This window comes from Onychomys torridus, chromosome 2, assembly GCF_903995425.1.
Source record: "Onychomys torridus chromosome 2, mOncTor1.1, whole genome shotgun sequence".
Taxonomy (NCBI): Eukaryota; Metazoa; Chordata; class Mammalia; order Rodentia; family Cricetidae; genus Onychomys; species Onychomys torridus.
This window is the reverse complement of record NC_050444.1, coordinates 146,788,621-146,810,336: the sequence shown is the minus strand read 5'-3', so window position 1 is coordinate 146,810,336 and position 21,716 is coordinate 146,788,621. Positions and strand designations below refer to the sequence as shown.

Below are 21,716 nucleotides of genomic sequence, written 5' to 3'. Positions count from 1 at the left end.
AAAAACAAAACAAAACAAACAAAGACAGGTCTAGAGTGGCGGACTTCGTGAAAGTCACATAGCTTGCTAGTAGCAGACTGAGGATAGAATCAAGGTGTCCTGTCTCCTCGAATTTTTTCAGGTAATTCATGGAGGCTCCCGTCTCCGTGTTTGTCCTCCATTGCTAAGATTCATGTAGGACGGTGAGCCGTCAGTATAGAGAAGCCAACAGTGTGGGGTGCACACAGGAGTGTGAGGCACGGCCTCCTTTCTGCTCCAGCTGCTAAGTTGCAGACCTGCTAGACCCTCAGGGAGTCAGTCTGAGTACAGCGAGAGGCAGCTCTCCTTGAGGCTGCCCTGCACTGTAGCCTGTCCACTGCAGTTTGCATGTAAAAGGCAGGCAATGCCTGAGAGATGAGTGACGGACTGGCACTTGGCTTTAGTTAGCGAGAGAGAGCTCCGCGGAGACGGTTCCGGAGCCATGGAAGCTGAGAAGAGATTCAAGCACGGCATCGTGCCCCTGGTCAGAACCCCAAGCTGGAGCCAGCGGCTCCTGGTCCATTGCCCTGAGAGTGGGACCGCCAGACGACTTGTCATTTTGTTTGCCTCTGCTCTACTGTTTCTGTTGAGTGATAGTGTCTTTGAAAAGTTAAATGCTAGAACTCTTTCAAACTAAAGAAATTAAATTGCATAGCAGCCAGTGGGATGTGGTGGTGCATACCTTTAATCTCAGCCCTCAGAGCACGTGCATCTCAGTGAGTTCAAGGCTAGCTTCAGCTACCTAACAAGTTCCAACTAGGGCTTCATAGTGAGACCCTGTTTTCAAAAATAGAATTATGTAGCATTTGGTATATAGAATTTCATGTGGATGAACTGAGTGTAATGGATGCCCTGATAGGAACCAGGTGCTTGGTGTACATTAGTCTGTGTGTTTGTCTATTTTACCTTGTATCATTGAATCCTTTTAGGCTTGTTTTTATGAGGTCTTTGGGGGATTTTATTGGAGTGGGTGGCCCTTAAAGACAAGGAACTATTTTTTAGAGGCTCAGTATCAAGTAGGTCATTTTTGTATATGTATATGTGTGCCCTTACAATGTATATCCTAAAGATATGCCCTTCCATCTGAACTATGTAAACATTCCCTGTTTGTTTTCTTTTGCAGTTCTTTGTTATCTTTTCTGTTTCTTAATGTGCCTGCATAGGGTTGAATATTGAGAAGTTAGATATATTGGAGACTGAAAGGTGGCTCAGTGTGTTTAAAGCACTGACTGTTCTTTCAGAGGGCTTGGGTTTGATTCCCAACATTTGTGTGGTGGTTCACAGCCATCTACATTTCCAGTTCCAGGGGATCCAACACCCTCTTTTGACCTTCAGACACCAGGCATGCACATGGTGCACAGATGTACATGGACACAAAACACCCATTCACATAAAACAAATTTTAAAAAAGGATAGATATTAAATAATATTGAATCAAAGAAACTACAACTCTGTTTTTGTCCTCCAGGAACGGGGTGCCCTGAGCTTTGAACGGCGGTATCATGTCACAGATCCATTTATCCGGCGGTTGGGCCTAGAAGCAGAGCTTCAGGTAAGAGATCCAATTTGCATTGTAGACCCACACAGCCTGTTTCCCATCCTCTGTGTAGTGCTGGGGTTAAAGGTGTGCGCCACCACATAGGTGTTTGTTTTTTTAATTAGGTGATGGTTATGTTCACATGTGTGCAGGTACTCTTGGGTGCCAGAGGCATCATATTCCCCCTAGACTTGGAGTTACAGGCAGTTGTGAACCACCCTATGGGTGCAGGAACTGAACTCGGGTCCTCTGTGCTTAACTACTAACTCATCTCTCCAGCCTCTAATTTTTTAAATATTATTCTTTTTTTGTTTTTTTGATGCAGGGTTTCTCTGTAGTTTTGGTGCCTGTCCTGGATCTTGCTCTGTAGCCCAGGCTGGCCTTGAACTCACAGAGATCCGAGTGGCTCTGCCTCCTGAGTGCTGGGATTAAAGGCATGCGCCATCACCACCTCCCAGCTATTCTTAAATTACATGTATTATACAGTCATCCTTGATACACTTGGGGGATTTTTCTGGAACTTTCCACAGGTACAAGTATCTTCAAATGTTCAGGGTTTTTGTATAAAATAATGTATCATTTGCATATAACCTACAAACATACTCCTAAATACTTCACATCTCTAGATTGCTTTTAATACCTAATACAGTGTAAATGCTGTGTCAACAGTTATTATACTATATTGTTTCAGGATAATGATGAGGAAAAATGTTTTTACGTGTTCAGCACAGATGCGACTGCCTTTAATCTGACTCTTGTTTTCCCTCTGCCTGGCTGAGTCTACCCATAAGGAACCTGCTGGAGCCAATTCCATCTATAGCTCACTTCCTCCGTTTGCCTTGGTTGTCCTTCTCTTGTTACTGGTTTTGAAACAGTATTTATTTGTAGCCTAGATTAGCCTTGAATTTACTTACAATGTACCCAAGACTGTTCTTGAACTTCTGACCCTTGTGCTTCTAATCTTGTGTTGGAATTACAGGTATGGCCCACTAATCCTGGTGTCGATTGCCTTTTATTTCCATTTTGTTTCTTGTGCAACTTGAGCATAAATTCAAATTAGACTGAGTCAAGTTGGTATGTCAAAGAAGCTCCATAGCCTTTATGTAAACTGTAGCATGGAAGTGGCAAAGTGGGCCTTAAAATTTTATATATGGTGCTGGAGAGATGGCTCAGAGGTTAAGACCACCAGCAGCTCTTCCAGAGGTCCTGAGTTCAGTTCCCAGCAACCACATGGTGGCTCACAACCATCTGTAGTGAGATCTGGTGCCCTCTTCTGTCATGCAGGAGGCATACATGCCGACAGAACACTGTATACATAATAAACAAATCTTTAAAAACATTTATATATGTCTGTGCTGCTGTGAACATTCATGCAAACATTTTTGTGAGAGACAACCTTTTAGATCTCTTGGTGTACCCGAGACATCCATGGGAATTCAGTGCTGTTGTTTTCTTGAGACAGGATTTCATAGTATACCCCAAAGCTACCCTTGAATTTCAGACCCTCCTAGGGCTGGAGCTAGACACGCCCCACAGGCACACCTAGGTAGCTGTTTAGTTTCTCTTCAGTGTGTGGGTGTGTAGGGCACACATACCTGTGGTCAGAAGACAATGTGAGGGAGTCATTTCTCTCCTCCCTATTGGTCCCAGGGATCAAACTCGGTCACAGGCTGGGCAGAGGGGCCTCTCTCCACACCGAGCTTCTCTCCTGCTGTTTTCTCTCTTCTCACTTCTGATTCCAGTGAAAATTTAGGTTTGTTTTCTTCCAAGAGTTTTCTTGTTTTGGAGAGTAGGTGCAGGTCTTTGATCCTGTATGTTGTATATGTTTGATATATGTATACGTATTCAGTAAGGAAAGCCATTGAGTGGTAGGGATCACAAAAATAAGGTCCCTAAGTGGGATCCAACTTCATTCTTAAGGTTTTGATGGTGAGCCCAGCCTTAATAAAACGGAAGCATCTCTCCAGCCTGACACTGTATTCTTTGGTTGTTCATGGGGGTGTCAGGGATTAAACCTAGCACTTGCACACCTTAAGCAGGTGTTGTACCACTGAACTGCATCCCCAGCCCAAACTTAATTATTTCACATGTGGCCATCCAGTTGTCACAGCACCATTTGTTGCAAAGACAGTTGAGTTGTCTTGGCACTCTTACCAGAAATGAAGTCCCCGTAAGTGTAAAAAGTTTTGTTAACTGTTAACCTATATATACCATTGATCAAAACATCTGTCCTTATACCAGTACCATTTTGTAGCAACTTGGGAAATTAGGGCATGTGAGTCTTCCACTTTGTTCTTTTGCAAGACTGTTTATCTATTCTGAGTCCTTTACATTTCCCTATGAGTCTCAAGTGCACTGCCACCTGTTCTTATAAATAAAGTTTTATTGGAGCACAGCCACACTCATTCATTTATGTATTGTCTGTCTGTTTAGTGATTCAACAGCAGAATTGAATGATTCATACAGAGACCATATGGTATACAAAACCTAAAATATCTATTGTTTGGTCCCCTACAGAAAAAGTTGTCGATACTTACTTTAATGAAGTCAATTCATGTTGTAATCACCTGAGAAGAAAAGTAGGAAAGCATCTTTAATTCTCTCACAGATTCAGGCCAATAGAGTGTGTAGGATATATGCCAGCTATATATCTAGACACTGGGAGATAAATACAGCAGTGAAGAAGGCCTTTCCGAGGAGAGACTTTTTCTGACAGCTAAAGTTCCTTTGCAGCAGTCCCAGCACCGTGTTTTAGAGCCTTCATAGCACCTGACTAACCTGACTGACTTACGTAGGGTTTCCTTCTTGGTGGGGGAACTGTCCCCACTTTTCCCAGGATATTCTTGAGGAGAGAAGGATAAGAGATATTAGGTAGAAAGAGAGACCTAGCTGGTGGGAAGAAAGACAGAAACATGGGATAGCTTCGAGAGGACTTAGGTCAATATCCACCAGCCCAGAACTTTATTCAAAAGAATGCTGAGGGGCAAGGCAAAAGACCTTCCTTCCCCTTGCTAGATACAGCCAAGCGTAGACCCCTCCAAACACCTGGTACGCAGGCCTGTGGTCCAGTCATCCTCTTATAAAGCAAGCTCAGATCTCACTAGGAAACTTCTGTGGGCTCCCACACTTCTCTCACTCACTTTCCCTGTGTTATTTACACAATGGCATTTCCATGGAGAAGAATGCTTATTATATGCTAGCTGCTCAGTAAAAGGAAAATATAAAGAGTGCAGGGGTATATGTATATATATATATATATATTAGAGGTAGGCCCAGGATAAGGAAAATATAAAGAGCGCAGGGATATGTATGTATATTAGAGGTAGGCCCAGGATAAGGAAAATATAAAGAGTGCAGGGGTATATGTGTGTGTGTGTGTGTATATATATATATATATATATACACACATATATATTAGAGGTAGGCCCAGGATAAGGAAAACGGTCCTGTTGTGAGTTATGGCTGTTGCCTTACCTACTATACTAGTCCGTTAACATCAGAATTGAAGTATGTAGCTATAGATAGATCATTTTTTGTGGTGACTGATTTTTTTGTTTTGTTTTTTGAGACAAGTTTCTCTTTGTAGCCCTGGCTGTCCTGGAACTCACTCTGTAGCCCAGGCTGGCCTGAAACTCAAGAGATCTGCTTGCCTCAGCCTCCTAAGTGCTGGTATTAAAGGTGTGTGGTGATTGAACCTAGGACCCTGCATATGCTAGGCAAGTACTTTTTTTTCCTTTTTATTTAGTCATATACAACCTTACAGAATAGTCTGCAGTAATATGAACACCCACTTCTACCACAAGGACAGAAGACAAAGCAACAGTGGGCCAGGAGAAGAGAATCTGTAGGATCATGAAGAAGCTGTTCACCAAGTGTCCTGAGGGTGTTCTCCGTAGGTAGAGCATCAACTCTGGGCAGAGTACCCATGGAAGCAAGTATTAAACCCACCCTCCCAACCATCACCACTACATCCTTCATGTGAGGCCCTCACACAACGTCAGGTAAATTCTAGGAAACACTAAGATCAAGTTGATGAATCTTGGCTAGGCAAGTACTTTACCACAGAAAGGAAGAAGGAAATAAAGAGAAAATAGATACTATTTAGTTGGTATGTATTTCTTTTTTCTCTTTTCCACTCCTCTCTCTTTTATAGTGATGCTTAATGAGATCATAACACGAGTTATTTAATGTATCTGAAATTTAGTCAATTTATATATAGAAAGGAATAATGAAATCATAACCAAATGGCTTCGATTCTACCTAGCACTATCACACTTGGGTGCTAGCATGGACTCAGGTCCTCTGGAAGAGCAGCCAGTGCTTTTAACCTCTGAGCTCCAGCCTCCACATTCTTTTTGTTTGTTTTTTTGAGAAAGAGTCTCTCTATTAAGTCCAAATTGTCCTAGAACTCGTTATGTAGACTAGGCTGGCCTCAAACTCACAGAGATCTTCCTGTCTGTGCCTCCCAAATGCTCGGAATTAAAGACGTGCCACCAAACCTGGCTTTCCACATGATTTTTTTGAAACAGTCTCACTGAACCTAGAGGTCCCTGGTGAAGACTAGAGTGTCTGATCAATGAGATCTAGGAATCTGCCTGTCTTTGCCCTTCCCTCTAGTCGGGCCTGTGGGTATGTGCCACCCACCATACCTAGCTTTTACATGTATTCTGACTAGCTGCCAAGCCTGACCATGTAAGTCCACTTGGTATGAGGAGAAAATCAACTCCCATGAGTTGTCTTCTGACCTCTCCATACCTGTGCTGGGACACGTGTACACACATATGTACATATACAAACACACACGATAAATAAATATATATGTCTAGAGAGATGTCTCAGTGGGTAAAGACCTTTGCTACCAAGTTCAAGGAACTGGTACCCATATGGTGAACAGAGAGAACTGACTTGAGAAAGTTGTCCTCTGACCCCTCCATATGCATTGTGGCCCATGTCCTTCCCAAAAAGTAAGTACATAAACATAGTTTTTTAAAAAATGAGTAAATAATTCTAGCAATTGGGATAGTTCAAGGCCAGCATGAGCTAAATCTCAAAGACTTGTCTCCAAGCAGGGATGGGCTTGCTGTGGAATAATCCTTCTGTACACTGTGAAAATGTGTTGCTCTCATTGTTAGTAAAAAGCTGATTGGCCCATAGCTAGGCAGGATTTTCAGGGCAGAGAGAATTCTGGGAAGAAGGGCGGAGTCTAAAGAGTTTCGAGCCAGACAAGGAAGAAGCAACGTGGGAAGTTCATAGATGAGGTAAACAAGCCTCAGGGCAGCACATAGACAAGTAGAAATGGTTAATTTAAGTTGTAAGAGCTGGCTGGAGACAAGCCTGAGCTATTGGCTGAGCATTTCTAACTAATAATAAGTCTCATTGTGGTTATTTGGGAGCAACTGCCAGGTCACAGAGAAACTCTGCCCACATGGGCTGAATTAGAGGAGGGGACTATTTAGAAGTGCCTATACATGTACATACACACATAATAAATAAATGAAAAATAAACATACACAAATTGTACTTTAAAAAAAAATTTTTTTTTTTGTGGTCCTGGCTGTCTTGGAACTCACTCTGTAGAGGAGTCTGGCCTTGAACTCAGAGATCTGCCTGCCCCTGCCTCTATAGAGTGCTTGGCTTAAAGGCATGTGCCACCACTGCCTGGCTTTAAAAAGTATTAATTTTATTTTTGTGTGTGGGTGTTTTGCTTACTAGTATGTCTGCACTATGTGTGTGCAGTGCCCACTGCTTCCAGAAGAGAGCATTGGATTCCATAGAACAGGAATTACAGACAGTTGTTAGTCAACATGTGGGTTCTGGGAATTGAACCTGAGTCCTGGAAGAACAGCTGGTGCTCTGAACTACTGAGCTACCTCTCCAACCCCTGTCATTTCCTAGAGTTTTGAAGCAGTGTAGCTCAGGCTGGCCTGATACTCTCATCTAGCTCAGGTTGGCCTCAAATTCTCTCAGAGATCAACCTGCCTCAGCCTTCTGAGTGCTAAGATACAGATGTTCCAATGCTGCTGGTTGTGACAGTTGTGTACATCAGAAGTCTGACACACTTCTCACTAGGCTAGAAGAAGGCATTATGGCTGTGCTCCCCCAGGAGGCTGTAGAACAGAGGAGCATTTTCTTGCTATTCCCAGTTTCTTAAGGCAGCTGCAAGTCTTGGCTCCTGGCCCTTTCTTTTGCCTCCTAGCCAGAAGTAGCTGGTACAATCCTTTCACACCTCCATCTGTCCACTTCTCTGTCGCCAGCTCAGGGCCTCTGAATTTGAGGATTCACAGGATTGATGTAACCCACCTAGACAGTACAGGATCGTCTTCCCATCTTAATCACATTTGCAGGTTTCAGAATTATGGGAGGACATGAGTAAGAGGCCACTATTCTGCCTACCACAAATGCGCAGCTCTGCCCTCACTGAGTGGCAGTCATTCAAGGCCCTGGGTGTTCTGGGAGCTTCCATGGTGAAGCTGTGACCTCAGGCACAAGGATAGAAATGATTGTGACCCAGATATGACATGTGGGGTTGCAACCAAGTGTATGAGAAGGCGAGAGGCCTAGGTCAGCAGGTGACCTGGCAGGGCTTGAGCAGACGGTGGTTTTGTGAATGGGATGAGTTCCTGAATGAGTTCCAACCCAGAGAAGAAAGACAGAGAATAGATGTTTCTGACTGGACAGCTGGGCTTTAGATGTGTCCCTGGACTTACTTGGTCATTTAAGCAGCAGATACCTGCTAGGTACTGTGGCTGGCCTTGGAGATGCAGACTAATCCACAAAGCCTGCTTTTGAGGACGAAAACAGTCCCAGAGCTGCAGAGCCATGATGTAGGATGCCAGTAGGAGCCTGCAGGGAAGGTAGTCCTCCCTCCCTCCTTCACAAGATGGGCGGGGCATCTTGAAGGAAGGCCCTGCTCAGTGATTCCTGAAGAACAGGTTGGAATCACTGGTTTGGATGCTCTGGACCACGGGTAACAGTCCAGATTTAACTGTCTTTCATAAAAATGAGCTAAGGCAGAGGAAGTAGGTGTCAGGCTTTGTTGGTCTGGCTCCAGGTTAGACTGTGGGCTGAGCTCACTTCTGGTGTAGATTTCACCTCAGGCTACTTTCCCTCAAGGTGGCAAATGTGGACAACAGTTTCAGGAGTCAGTCACAGCCACGTCCCTGGCCTGCAAGGAGCAAGGCGCCTGTGACCCCAGCTCTCCTGAGAGTGGGAATCTTTCTCTAGAAGCGTCCATCACCTGTTTCCATCTTGACCTCTGGTTCTGGGTCCATGTTCATCTCTCAGCTGACCGCTGTGGCCAGATAAAAGTCACTATTTTCTACATACTGCGTTAGGTTTAGGTCTACTTCCCAAACCCTTCACTGTGTGGAGAAAATGGATTTGTGCTTCCCAGGACGCTTGGTCTGAGTTCAGGCAGGAAGCTGATAGCTGAGTGGCAACCTTGGTGTTCTTAGAGAAGAGGGAGGGTGAAGGCACAGAAGATCGAATCATTTCCTCTCCTCTGCTGTGAGACTCAGGGTCCGCCCTCACACTGTGAGGATAATGTGGGCGCCTGGCTCACATGTGCTTTCACATTCGTCACCTGCTGTTGACTGCCTCACTTTCTGTTTTTCTTGAGATTTATTGTTTTATTTCCTGTGGATTGCCTTCATGTGCCTGGTACTCACATGAGGTCCGAAGAAGGCACCAGATCCCTGGGATGGAGTTAGGGGTGGTAGTGCGCCACCATGTGGGTGCTGGGAATCGAACCTGGGTTCTCTGCAAGAACAGTAAGTGCTATTCGCCACTGATCCATCTCCCTCAAGATAAATACTCCAGCCCGGTCTACCGCTGTGCTCTCATCTCTAGGGTCTAACTCAGGAGTGATCATGGAGGAGAAAGAATAAAACACGGGACTGCAAAGATGCTGCAGATGTTCTATCCCTGAACTTGTCTCTTGAAGGAACGGCACCTATGCCTTCCTTCCAGGAACAGGGCAGAAACTGGTTTGCTTTGTGTTTCTACTTACTCATAGGAGTTTCCGATGACACCTGCCCTTTGTAGCTCGGGTCCAGTGTTACCTGAGACCGCAGGTGGAGGAACTTTATGTGCTGCGAGATGCAGGGCGTTAGAGTTCCGGCCTTCACATGCCCCTCACAAATGCCGAAGAGCTGGTTTGCTTGCTTAATCCTGTTCCTTGGCGTTGAGCTGTCCAATCAGCTCTCTTCTTAACCCTCTATTTCCTCCTCTAGGGTCACTCGGGATGTGTCAACTGTCTGGAGTGGAATGAGAAAGGAGAGTAAGTATGAGCAAGAGGGGGCCAGAGAATGGGTCAAGGAGGTCGGGGGGGGGGGTCCTCATTTTCGTACATCTAAGGAGATAGACCACTGCTCTCTGAGTTCTTGTTTGTTTGTTTTGGTTTTGTTTTGTTTTGTTTTGAGACAGGGTTTCTCTGTGTAGCTTTGCGCCTTTCCTGGAACTCGCTTTGTAGCCCAGGCTGGCCTGGAATTCAGAGATCTGCCTGCCTCTGCCTTCCGAGTGCTGGGATTACAGGCGTGCGCCACCGCCACAAGCTGCTAACCTTAAATTCTACAACATCTACTGTCCTTTGAGTCCTGTGGGTCCAGCTCCCTATCCTCTGGGAATGGGGATAGGGAAGAGGCAACCTGGGAACTTGAGAAGTCAGAGCTCCTAACTCTGCCCACAGCTTGCTGGCTTCTGGTTCCGATGACCAGCACACCATTGTGTGGGACCCACTGCATCACAAGAAGCTACTCTCCATGCACACAGGACACACAGCAAATATCTTCTCTGTCAAGGTGAGTAAGACAAGCCATGGGGTGGAACTGTGCTGTGAGCATGGTTATATTGGTGTAGTGTGCCCCATGTATCATAGTCTTGCAGATAGCGCTGTGGCCTGAGTATTAGATAGTGAGGCTTGAACCCTGTCTCTTCTCTATGTGCTTCTCAGAACCAGCTGGCCAACTCAAGATGCATTTATATTTAATACATTTTTATTTATTTGTTTGTGGGGGTACATGTGTGTTGTGGTGTATGTGTGTATCCTGGTACATGTGGAGGTCATAAGAAATCTGGTAGGAGTCAGTTCTTGCCTTTCACCCTGTGAGTCTTGGTGCTCATTCAGATCATCAGGCTTGGTGGCAAGCACCTTCACTCACTGAACCATCTTGCTGTCTCTCAATCCATTTGTATGTATATGAGCATGCTTCCTGGAAGTTGTATGAGTAGGCAAGTCCTTTGTCCTTTCTAAGCCTGTTTCCTCTAATAAAAGAGAGCAGCTAAGGAGCATCTTCTAAATTCATGAACAGATGAATGAATAAGTTAGACAGGTGAGCAGGGAGGGCTGAGAGATGGCACTCGCTGCTCTTTCTGAAGACCGGGAACACAGTTCCCAGCACCCTAAGTAGAGCAGTACACAGCCTCCTGTAACTCCAGCTCTCTGATGCCCTCTTTTGGCTTTTGTAGATACACACATACACACGCACATTTAAATTTTTTGAAGAGATTTTAATTTATATTTTATGTGTATAGGTGTTTTATCTGCATGTATTTTTGTGCACCTCATGTGTGCAGTGCCCAAAATGGCCAGCAGATGGCAACAGATTCCCACTAGAGATGGTTGTGAACCACCATGTGGGTGCTGGGAATTGAACCCGGGTCCTCTGGAAGAGCAGCCAGTACACTTAACAGCTGATAATTTTTTTAAGCTTTGCATGGTGGCACACTCCTGTAATCCAGCACTTGGAAGGCAGAGGCAGGCAGAGCTCTGAGTTCAAGGCCAGCCTGGTCTACAGAGCGAGTTCCAGATTTTTTGTTTTTGTTTTTGTTTTCCAAGACAGGGTTTCTCTGTGTAGCCCTGGCTGTCGGGGAACTCGCTCTGTAGACCAGGCTAGCCTCAAACTCACAGAGATCCACCTGCCTCTGCCTCCCCAGTGCTGAGATTAAAGGCATGCGCCACCACTGCCTGGCTAGGATTTTGTTGTTTTTTAATAAAGAGAATAGAGCCTGGAGAGATAGCTCAGTGGTTGAGAGTTACTTGCTGCTCATGTAGAAGTAGAATTCCTTTCCCGGTACTTTATGGAGGCTAACTATTGGCTGTAACTCCAGATCATTTGATCTGGTCCCAAAGGCAGATATGCAGGTTTAAAAAAAAAAATTCCTACATATAAATTAAAACTAAAACTCTAGCATAGATTGTAGCTCTTTTACCTTGTCATAGGAAGTTAATCTTTGCCCTTGAAAGGGAGTTCAGCTGAGAAGAGGTGGGAAGGAGCCTATTGAAGGAACCTTTGAAGCCCTGATACATGGAAACATGAGACTGGATGAAGTTTGTCTTTTTTTTCCTTTGAGACTAGTCTCATGTAATTCCAACTGGCTTGAAACTCTGGCTGTGTAGCTGAGGATGACCTTGAACATCCGGATCCTCCACTTCCACCTCTTTGAGTACTCTATGGTGAATAGTTGGTACGGTGCTGGGGATGGAACCCAGCGCTTCCCAGATGCTAAGCAAGCACTCTTCCCCTGAGCTGTAGCATGCATGAGTCTGCATTCTTTTCTTCCCTGTCTACAAAACTTGCAATGTCTTGATCCTAGAGGACAAATCTACAAGTACCCAGGAGACCTTAGAATCACCTTAGAATGACCTGGAGAAGGGAAGGGCTATCTGCTTGGAGCTCTTTGAAGGAAGCTGTTTGTATTTGTTTTTTGAAACAGTCTCACTTTTAGACCAGACTGCCCTCAAACTCATAGTGATCCACCTGCCTCTGCCTTCTACATTCTGGGATTAGAGCCATTTGCTACCATGCCTGGCTAAAGGTTGAACAGCCTTCTGCATGTGTACCAGGGTGAGGGCCTCTGGAGGTACCAGGCAGGAAAATGAGCCACAAAGAGCGAGCATAGGATGAGAACCTGGTTTAGATTGACCTCATCAACCTGGATCAAGACTTTGAGAGCCTGATGCCAGGTGATTTATTCCCAACAAATTTAAACACAGTATAATTTTGGGGAAAAAAAGTTTCCTGATGTAAAACAATCCCAGATGCACAAATTACATAGCATCATTACATCAAAGCTCAACTCAGGGTACATGTCATTTCTTCCAAGAAGAGGTCTAGAGATACACTACCTGTACTAACTAGCTTAAGGGCCTAAGGAAGGGTCCGGCCTGGTCTCAGTCATACAGATAGCATAGAAGTCATTTGGGCTGTTAGTCACCTCTGGTCCTGGTAGTGGGAGTTTGGGGGAGCCTCTGGCTCTATAGTATTGTAAGGGTCACTTAGACTATTAGGTCTCTCTGGTCCTGGTTATGGGAGCTTGGGAAGCCCTGATTGTAAGGGTCATTTAGATTACTAGCCACTTTTGGTCTTGGTTGTAGGAGCTTGATATGGCCTGGCCCAACAGATAACACAGAACTACTAGGCTATTAATCACTTCCGATTCCCAGCTTTCTAGATGGAAAAACAGGTTTTAGATCTTTCCCATTGGAAGGACAATCCTGCATACTTAGCATTCCTGATTTCTCTGTCGATGTGTGATGTGTGAGCACAAGGACCTTTGTGTTATGCTCCCAACGTCAGTGTCTGCGCTGAGGCCGGTTGTCACTAGTTCTTGGCTGCCGGGTTTAAGGATCTGAAATGACCTAAGAGGGAAGGGCCTTTTCAGCCCTGAAATTCTGTTTTTTCAGCCCTGAAATGTGTGACCAACAGATAAGAAGCCCCACTGATCTCATTTCCCCATTTAATATCAGGAGCAGTGACAGGCCCCCAAATCATAGCTAGAGTAGAGAGTTCTAAACCTTACACCCCTAAACTTGGTGCTTTCCCGTTTTCTCTCCCTCCTGTGGATGGACTCCTGTGACTTTTCTAGAAGCAGAACACAGCTGCAGCTTGGTTTGTGGTTCTGACCAGCACGTACTATATGTTGACAATGGTCTTACTGTTCTCCAGGGAGACACTGCTCATTAGGCTCCTCTTCTGCGGTTTGATTTGGTTTGGTTTTTGGTATTTTAAAAATAGATTTTCAGAAGTGTATTAATTATTGTTTGTTTATGGATGTGATATGGGAGAGGGGCGTGGGTGCTACAGCAGGCGGGTGGAAGTCAGAGGACAGCTTTATAGACTTGGTTCTCTCCTTCCTTCTTGTGGGTCCCTGGCATTAATCCCAAGTCACCAGGATTATATGGTAAATGTCTTTACCCACTGAGCAGTCTTGCCAGCCCTAGGTTTTTGTTTTTAAGAAAGGCAGAGAAATGGCTCATTTTTGACTGAGGTAGTCAAACTACGGCCATCTGCATTTACAGCATTTCGCCCATGCGCTCCCCCCAGTGGCAGCTATGGTACATTACAGATGTGGCCGCAGTGAAGTCTGTCCTGTTAATTTGTGCTGTGGCTGGGATCTGTGCTGTCTCCAGACAGAATTAAGGATTGCTGCTCGTCCCGAAAAATAAGTTTATACATCCACTTTCCTAGTGAGCAAGTAGCAAAGCAGAAAAAGTGTAATTTTATTTCTCTTTCAAATAAAAACTGAAAACTGAAGAAGAGAGCTGGGATATAGCTCTGTGGTAGAACACTTGCCCAACATTCTCCATGTCAGTGTCTGTCCCACACAGGGAAGGAGGGAGGGCCACAGACAGACACAGAGAGAAAAAAACATACTCAACTAACATCAACCCCAAACACTCTCTTCCTCCTCGGAGTTTGATGATAAAGCTGTGTCCAGTGTGTCCCCGAGGCCATGTTTGTAACTGGTTTTTGTCGAATGTCATCTGGAGTGTTGTGTTCTTCACTTCACTGGGGCGATGGTGGTCATCTTTACCGGGGTCAGCCCTTCCCATTGTCCAGCATCTGAACTCTTTCTACTGTTGCTGTTATAAGGGATGCGTGCTGAGCATTTTCAATCTTTTATTTCTTCAAAGTGAGAGAGCTCTAGGTCAGAAGACAGATGGTTTTGTTGTTGCTGTTGCTTTGTGTTTTGTTTGTTTCTTTGGGTTTTTGTTTGTTTGTTTCTCTGTGCAGCCCTGACTATATCCTGGAACTCATAGAGATCTACCTGGCTCTGCCTCCCGAGTGCTGGGATTAAAGGCGTGCACCACCCTGCCTGGCAAGACAGGAATAGTTTTTAATCTTTGTTGCCTGATTCCCCAATTTTTCCAGAGATGAGAGTTGGACATTTTAAACACATAGTCCCTTGAAACTCCTGGCTCATTCTTTTCAATTCTGAACTATTTCAGTTTTGTTTCTTTCTTTCTTTTTTTTATTTAAAGATTTATTTATATACTATGTGCACAGTATTCTGCCTGCATGTGTCCAGATCTCATTACAAGTGGTTGTGAGCCACCATGTGGTTGCTGGGAATTGAACTCAGGACCTCTGGAAGAGCAGCCAGTGTTCTTAACCACTGAGCCATCTCTCCAGCCCTCAGTTTTGTTTCTTAATCCCTGGCTTGCTTATTAGTCATTGTAAACTGGGGTATCTTATCTATCTTAGCATGCCCTGGTTCAGTCTCCAGTACCAAATCTGGATGGATAGACCTGTGGATGGACAGATGTGTGGGTGCAAGAATGGTTGGGTGTGTGGATGGATGGATATACAGATGTATGGGTGTGTGGATGGATGGATATACAGATGTACATATATACATACGTACTCAGTGGTTTCTGTTCATTTGCTTGCTTTACTTCTTTTTGCTGGAAATGAACCAGAACTTCACACACATTTCACATGTGTCTGCCAGTAAGCTATACTCTTAGCCCATGACCCTTCAAGGTATTTTTCTTTGTCTGTGCTAGGGATTGGACTTAGGTTCTTACACATACTAGGTGGGTACTCACCACTGAGATTCACTCCTAGCCTCCAATTTAGAATGAGACTATTTTCAGTATCAGCGAGATGAAGTAGCTACCCTGTGGTCTGGTATTTGAAAATTCTTAATGACAGTGAGGATTATCATCCACTCAGCATCTGCTTGGAGAAAAAGCAGAGGAAAGGGACCCTTAGGTAATGCAGCTTGGTGTAAGTCATGACTACCCTGACTACATGAGGTATGTATAATAAAATATCTCATTTTAACCTTGAAGGCTGATAGGCTGCTGATTGCCATCCAAAGTTATTTTGGTGAGCTTTATAGATAAACTTACTTTCTTAAGTGACATGAGAAGTCATGCTGGCATCCAGGCCAGTCTCCTTCAGACAGCCACCCTGTCTCCTGCCAATCATGCAATTTCTTCTGAGCAGTTCCTGCCTCATGCTGGAGACCGAATCTTGATCACGGGGGCAGCTGACTCCAAGGTACATGTCCATGACCTGACGGTAAAGGAGACGATCCACATGTTTGGAGACCATACAAACCGGGTGAAGCGCATCGCCACAGCACCCATGTGGCCTAACACATTCTGGAGCGCTGCTGAGGATGGCCTTATCCGGTAAGGGTCTCTGTGTGAATTGCCTCTCCCTCCAGTGGGGAGGAGGCGGGTCTCCCCTGGTTCAGGGTCCTGTGTGGTTATATATTTGCCTCTGCTCTTCTCAGACAAAGATGGTGCCATTGGCCTTCTTTCCTTTTTTTCCCATTTAGGGTGCTGGGAGTCAAACCCAGGGCCCCTTGCATACCAGATAAGTTTTCTACCACTGAGCTAAAGCACCACCTCCCCTTTTCATGGGGAGAGTTAGGTGTTTAGACAAGATGTTGCTTTGTAGCCGGGTTACCCTTGGGCTGGAGATCTTTCCTCAGCTCCTCGGGTATTGACAAGCATGTTCATTCTTAGTCTGCCTCCGCTCTGTTGTTTGGAGAGGTGCTCTTCCTGGTATTCAGGCTGGTTTCAAACTCCTGGGCTCACTGGCTCCCTCTCTATGCTTCCTACGCAGAGAGATTTATAAGTACACACCACCATGCTCTGCTGTCACAGCCTTGCTTGAACTGACCATCCCTTCCATTCCCTTGTCTTCTCTTTGAGGCTGTAGAGAACCTTCTAAGTAATGTGTAAACTTATAACAGTGTAGATACAAGCAGGCCTTTGAAGCCAGACAGGGCAGGTCAAATCCCAGTTCTCTCGGTGTCAAGTCTGTAAAGGCCACTTTACCTCTGACTTAGTTTCTTCATCTGTAAAATAGGAATAGTCATAATATCTCCTTTGTTGATCTGAGTATGACAGTTGAGAACATACATATAAAACACAGTGCTTGAAAGACAGCCTTGGTCAATGGCCTGTTCAGGAAGCCTTGCTGACCTGCTTGCTATCAGGGCCAGCCAGGAGACCAGGAACTGGGCATAGTCCCAGGGAGTGGAGGCATCCTAGCAGTGCATGATCGTAAGCTGTGCCTTCAACAGGCAAGATTTGGATGAGCAAGAGGAGGCAGAGTGGATTCGCCCCCCCCTCCCCAGGAGGTCTGTGATAGGCAGGGATGTAAGTAGCATACAAGATAAAGGGTGCTGTACTGTAGGCTGGGCCTACAGACTCAGTAGCAGAGGGCTCACTTAGCATACTTGAAGCCGTAGCCCAGGGAGAGTGGAGAGGAAGGCTGTAGTTATAATTGGCCCTCATAGAAAGCGGAGGAATACGAGGTATGTGAAATTGGGTCTTAAAAATCAGACTGTGGAGTTCCATAAATGTAGCACTCAGGCTGCAGGTATCAAGTGGCAGAAGGATGATGTCAGACTATTTTAGGAAGAGCATTCCAGTTAGGATGGCCTAGAGGACAAGTTAACTGTGCGAATCATTAGAGATATCCGGCCAGGCAAGCCATAGGTGATGCCACACCCCACTCCGGAGGTTCCTGTGTAGTGGCAACCAAAAAACGTTCCTTTGGAGCAGCAGGGTGTGTGGCCACTGTTGCCATTGGAGCTTTTCCTTAGCCATGCAGCCAGGGCTGGTCCTGGCTTTGGTGGCCATAGGTGGCTCTTGGGTGAATTCCTTCTCTTTTCTCTTACTGTCATGTAAGCCCTTGTTTCTTGGAAGAAAGTAGGAAGACCGTAACAAAGGAGGTCTTTCGGGGGCTTGGAAGGTTTTGTTGGTTTAGTTGATTGCTTTTTAAAACAAGATCTTCCTATGCACTCCAGGCTGTCTGTTCTTAAACTCAGGACTTGAACGCACGATCCTCCTGCCTCAGCCTCCTGAATGCTAGGATTACAAGCATGTGCCATAACACCCAGCTAACAGAATAGTTTATGTGCCATAATCTTAGCAGGTTGTTCCTGCTCTGTACTTTATAGTTTATTTAATCTCTCAGAATCTTGGTGTTCTAGTGGTACAGGGCTGGTGGTCTTTTAATTAAATAGTGCACATGAAACACTCAGGGACAGTATTGGATGATTAGCACAACATCCCTCAGTATTTTTAGCAGTCAATGGTAGAATAACAGTAGCTGTAATGCTGACATTTATAAGACCTGAACTGTAGTATATACCCGAAGGAATTAATTTAGGATAAATCAGAATGTGTTAAGCCCACTATAAAGCCAGGTGTAGTGGTGCACCCTTTAATCCCAGCACTTGGGAGGCAGAGGCAGTCAGGTCTCTGAATTGGAAGCCAGCCTGGTCTACGCAGTGAGTTCCAGGATAGCTAGAGCTACATAGTGAGACCCTGTCTCAAAAAAGACAAAGCCTACTGTAGGCAAGTGGCTTGAAGTAGACACCACCTCCTCTTGCAATTCAAGGACTTTTCTCCTGCTTTCTACTTAAGGCAGTGGTGGCGCACACCTTTAATCCCAGCACTTGGGAGACAGAGGCAGGCAGATCTCTGTGAGTTCAAAGCTAGCCTGGTCTACAAAGCAAGTAGGACAGCTAGGACTATTACACAGAGAAACCCTGTCTCAAAGAGGGAAAAAAAAAAAAAGACTCTAGCCACTAATTTCGTCCTCTCTCACAGCCAGTATGACCTTCGGGAGAACAGCAAACACTCAGAGGTGCTGATTGACCTGACGGAGTACTGTGGTCCAATGGTGGAGGCCAAGTGCCTCACAGTCAATCCCCAGGACAACAACTGTCTGGCAGTAGGAGCCAGTGGGCCCTTTGTAAGACTCTATGACATTCGAATGATCCATAACCACAGGTACGACCAACAGCCTTGGGCGAGACACTGGGAACACTCCAGTCCTTTCTCTTAGTAATTTGCCTGTAATCCCTTCACTGTCTCCTGATAGTTACGTCACTGTTAGCATTTGTACAGCATCATCATCCTTTTAATTACGTTTGCTTCTCTGTTTTGCGGGGGGCGGGTTAGCTTCACAAGTGCCATGGTGCATGTGCAGAAGTCAGAAGACCTTTAGGGAGTTAATTCTCTGATTCCACTGTGTGGGTCCTGGAGGTTGTGTTCGGGTCATCAGACTTGGCAGGTGGAGCCATTTCAGCAGCCCCAGAGTTAGTCTTTTGTCTTTTATTTTTCCCTCTTCCTTGTTTTTTGTTTTTTTGAGTTATTATGTAACCTTCGCTGGCCTTGAACTCACTGTGTAGACCAGACTGACCTTGAATTCATAAAGATATGCTTGCACTCTGCCTCCCACGTGCTGCGATGAAAGGCGCATGCCACCACCACCATACCTGACCACAGAGTTAGTCTTACATATATGATATTTTGTATGTATAATTTTATTTATTATTGTAGTACCAGGATTAACATGGGGCCTTTTATGTGCTAGGCAAGGTCTACCACTTTCTCTGGTGAAGATGTCCACAGCCATCTAAAGAGCAAACCTGCCGGGCAGTGGTGGCGCATGCCTTTAATCCCAGCACTCGGGAGGCAGAGCCAGGTGGATATCTGTGAGTTCCAGGCCAGCCTGGTCTACAGAGCGAGATCCAGGAAAGACGCAAAGCTACAGAGAAACCCTGTCTCGGAAAAAACAAAAACAAAACTAAAGAGCAAACCTTTGGAGTTGCTTATGGCAAGAAGAGAGATCCCTTTTGTAGCTCTGGGAACAGAACCCTAGGTGTCCTCTGTGGAGTGTTATCCAGCTGACTAGGGACAAAGCTAGAGTTTTAACCTGTCTGCTTTTCCTTCCCTCAGAAAGAGCATGAAGCAGAGCCCTTCTGCAGGTGTGCACACCTTCTGTGATCGGCAGAAGCCCCTTCCGGATGGTGCAGCGCAGTACTATGTGGCAGGTAGGGCCCGTCCTGGCTCTCAACTAGACCTCGGCTCTTTCTGGAGGATGGGGCGGGGGCAGACAAAAAAAAATTCAAAAATGGTTTTAGACTTAGACAGATCTGGACTTTACTCCTGACTTGCCATTGGCTAGTTGTCACTTAATCCTGGTGAGTTTCTTTGTAAAATGGGCTTATAATCCCAGAATTTGCCAGACAGTGGGGACGCACACCTTTAATCCCAGCATTCAGGAGGCAGAAGCAGGCAGATCTCTGAGTTTGAGGCCAGCCTGGTCTACAGAGTGAGTTCCAGGACAGCCAGAGCTATAACACAGAGAAACCCTGTCTCGAAAAACAATCATCATCATCATCATTATCATCATCGAACTCTAGAGGCTAAGGCAGGAGGTACAAAATCACAACACTGATCTGGAATAGCTAGTAACTATGAAGCCAGTCTGGATACATGCCGAGACCCGTCACACACAGAATGACTAAGTGAGGGACCGTGCATGAACTGCTGGCCCATTGCTTGTACCGAGTGCTCAACGCTCATCCCTGCCTCCATGATGAAGTTGATTGCTAGCATTTTCAATTTGGCTGTCTTTACCCTGTCCCTGCCTCTTTAAGGAGGCCTGGAAGTCTCATCCTAGGGCTGTTGTGTTCTTCTGACAGGTCACCTGCCAGTGAAGCTGCCGGACTATAACAGCCGCCTGAGAGTACTGGTTGCCACTTACGTGGCCTTCAGCCCCAGTGGCACAGAGCTGCTGGTCAACATGGGAGGGGAGCAGGTAGGCCGACATCGCTTTCTTAATGAGCTGGGTAGATGTGACACTTTGGTTAAGAATATAGGCTTCAGTCTGCCTCATTTGGTCTGCCATGAGGAAGATGGTTCCTCAGGTTAAAGTGTTCAGAGCTGGAGAGATGACTCAGTGGTTAAGAGCACTGGCTGCCCTTCCAGACGACACACGGTCAATTCCCAGCATCCACATGGCACTCATAACTGTCTCTAACTCCAGTTCTTAGGGGTCTGGCACCCTCACACTGATGCACATAACATAAAAATAAAATAAAAAGTTGTTGTTGTGCAAGCCTGACAACCTGAGTTCAGTCCCCAGATCTCAAGGTGGAAGGAGAGAAGCAACCCTCAAGTCATCTTCTGGGACTGGAGGTGGTAGCACACACACCTTTAATCCCAGAAGTTGGGAGACAGAGCAGGCAGATCTCTGAATTTAAGACCAGCCTGATCTACATCTTGAGTTTGAGGCTAACCAGAGCTACAGAAAACAAACAGGGAAAAAGTTGGCCTCTGACCTCCACACGTGCACTGTGGCATGTGCACACTGTCATTCACATGGACACCATGCACTCACAGTTTAATAAAAAGAAGACAAAAGAGAACATACACTTTGAAATTGACAGACCATGGGTGGGCTAGGTGTGTTAGCCACTTGATAGAGTGCTTGCCTAGCACCACATAAACTGGGTAAACTAGGTATGGTGATATATGCCTGCAAATCCTAGTATACAAGAGGTAGACACTGGAGGGTCAGGAGTTAAAGGTCATCCCTAGTTACACTGAACCAGTTCTAGGCCAGCCTAAGATACATGAAACCCTGACAGAGGAGGTCGAGGGGGTGTGAAGAGAGGAGAGGGGGAGGAGGAGAGAGAAAGTGACAGATGGCGCTGGGCTAGGGGTGGTGGCACCTGCGGTCTCAGCCCTCCCTCAGGAGGCTGATGCAGGAAATTTCAAGGCCAGCTTCAGTTTCCTACTAAGACCTATCTCCTGTTGGCAGACCATTCTCAGATGCTAACCTGCTACTTACTAGCTGTATACAGTGACTTCAAGCAGTTGTCTGTTTTTTCCTGAGCCTCAGTTTCCTCTCCTGCTGTTTTCTGGAAGGAAATCCTTGAGACTCAGCTCAGCCAGGCTGTGATCTAGGGCCAGCTTTCCAGAGTGTCACTTGATAATGCCCAGGTGCGAACCCCCTGATGCCCAGGTGTGAACCCCCTGCTTATGTGCTGTCAACTCAAGATATGTACTATGCCTTGTAGAAATTCATCTCCAGTCACCAAGCTTGCTCTCACTGTGGCA

The 21,716-nt window shown here is 45.6% G+C and overlaps 1 protein-coding gene across 3 annotated transcripts in view; it reads left to right on the top strand.

Moving 5' to 3' along the window:
- The window catches only part of Wdtc1 (WD and tetratricopeptide repeats 1), a 51,521-nt gene that overhangs the window by 18,655 nt on the left and 11,150 nt on the right, over positions 1–21,716 (top strand). For all 3 annotated transcript variants that reach the window (XM_036178443.1, XM_036178444.1, XM_036178445.1), the window contains 7 exons: positions 1,487–1,570; positions 9,787–9,833; positions 10,242–10,353; positions 15,787–15,974; positions 18,414–18,596; positions 19,548–19,642; positions 20,297–20,412. In XM_036178443.1, the coding sequence (XP_036034336.1) occupies positions 1,487–1,570; positions 9,787–9,833; positions 10,242–10,353; positions 15,787–15,974; positions 18,414–18,596; positions 19,548–19,642; positions 20,297–20,412 (825 nt within the window). The remainder of the gene's footprint in view (positions 1–1,486; positions 1,571–9,786; positions 9,834–10,241; positions 10,354–15,786; positions 15,975–18,413; positions 18,597–19,547; positions 19,643–20,296; positions 20,413–21,716) is intronic.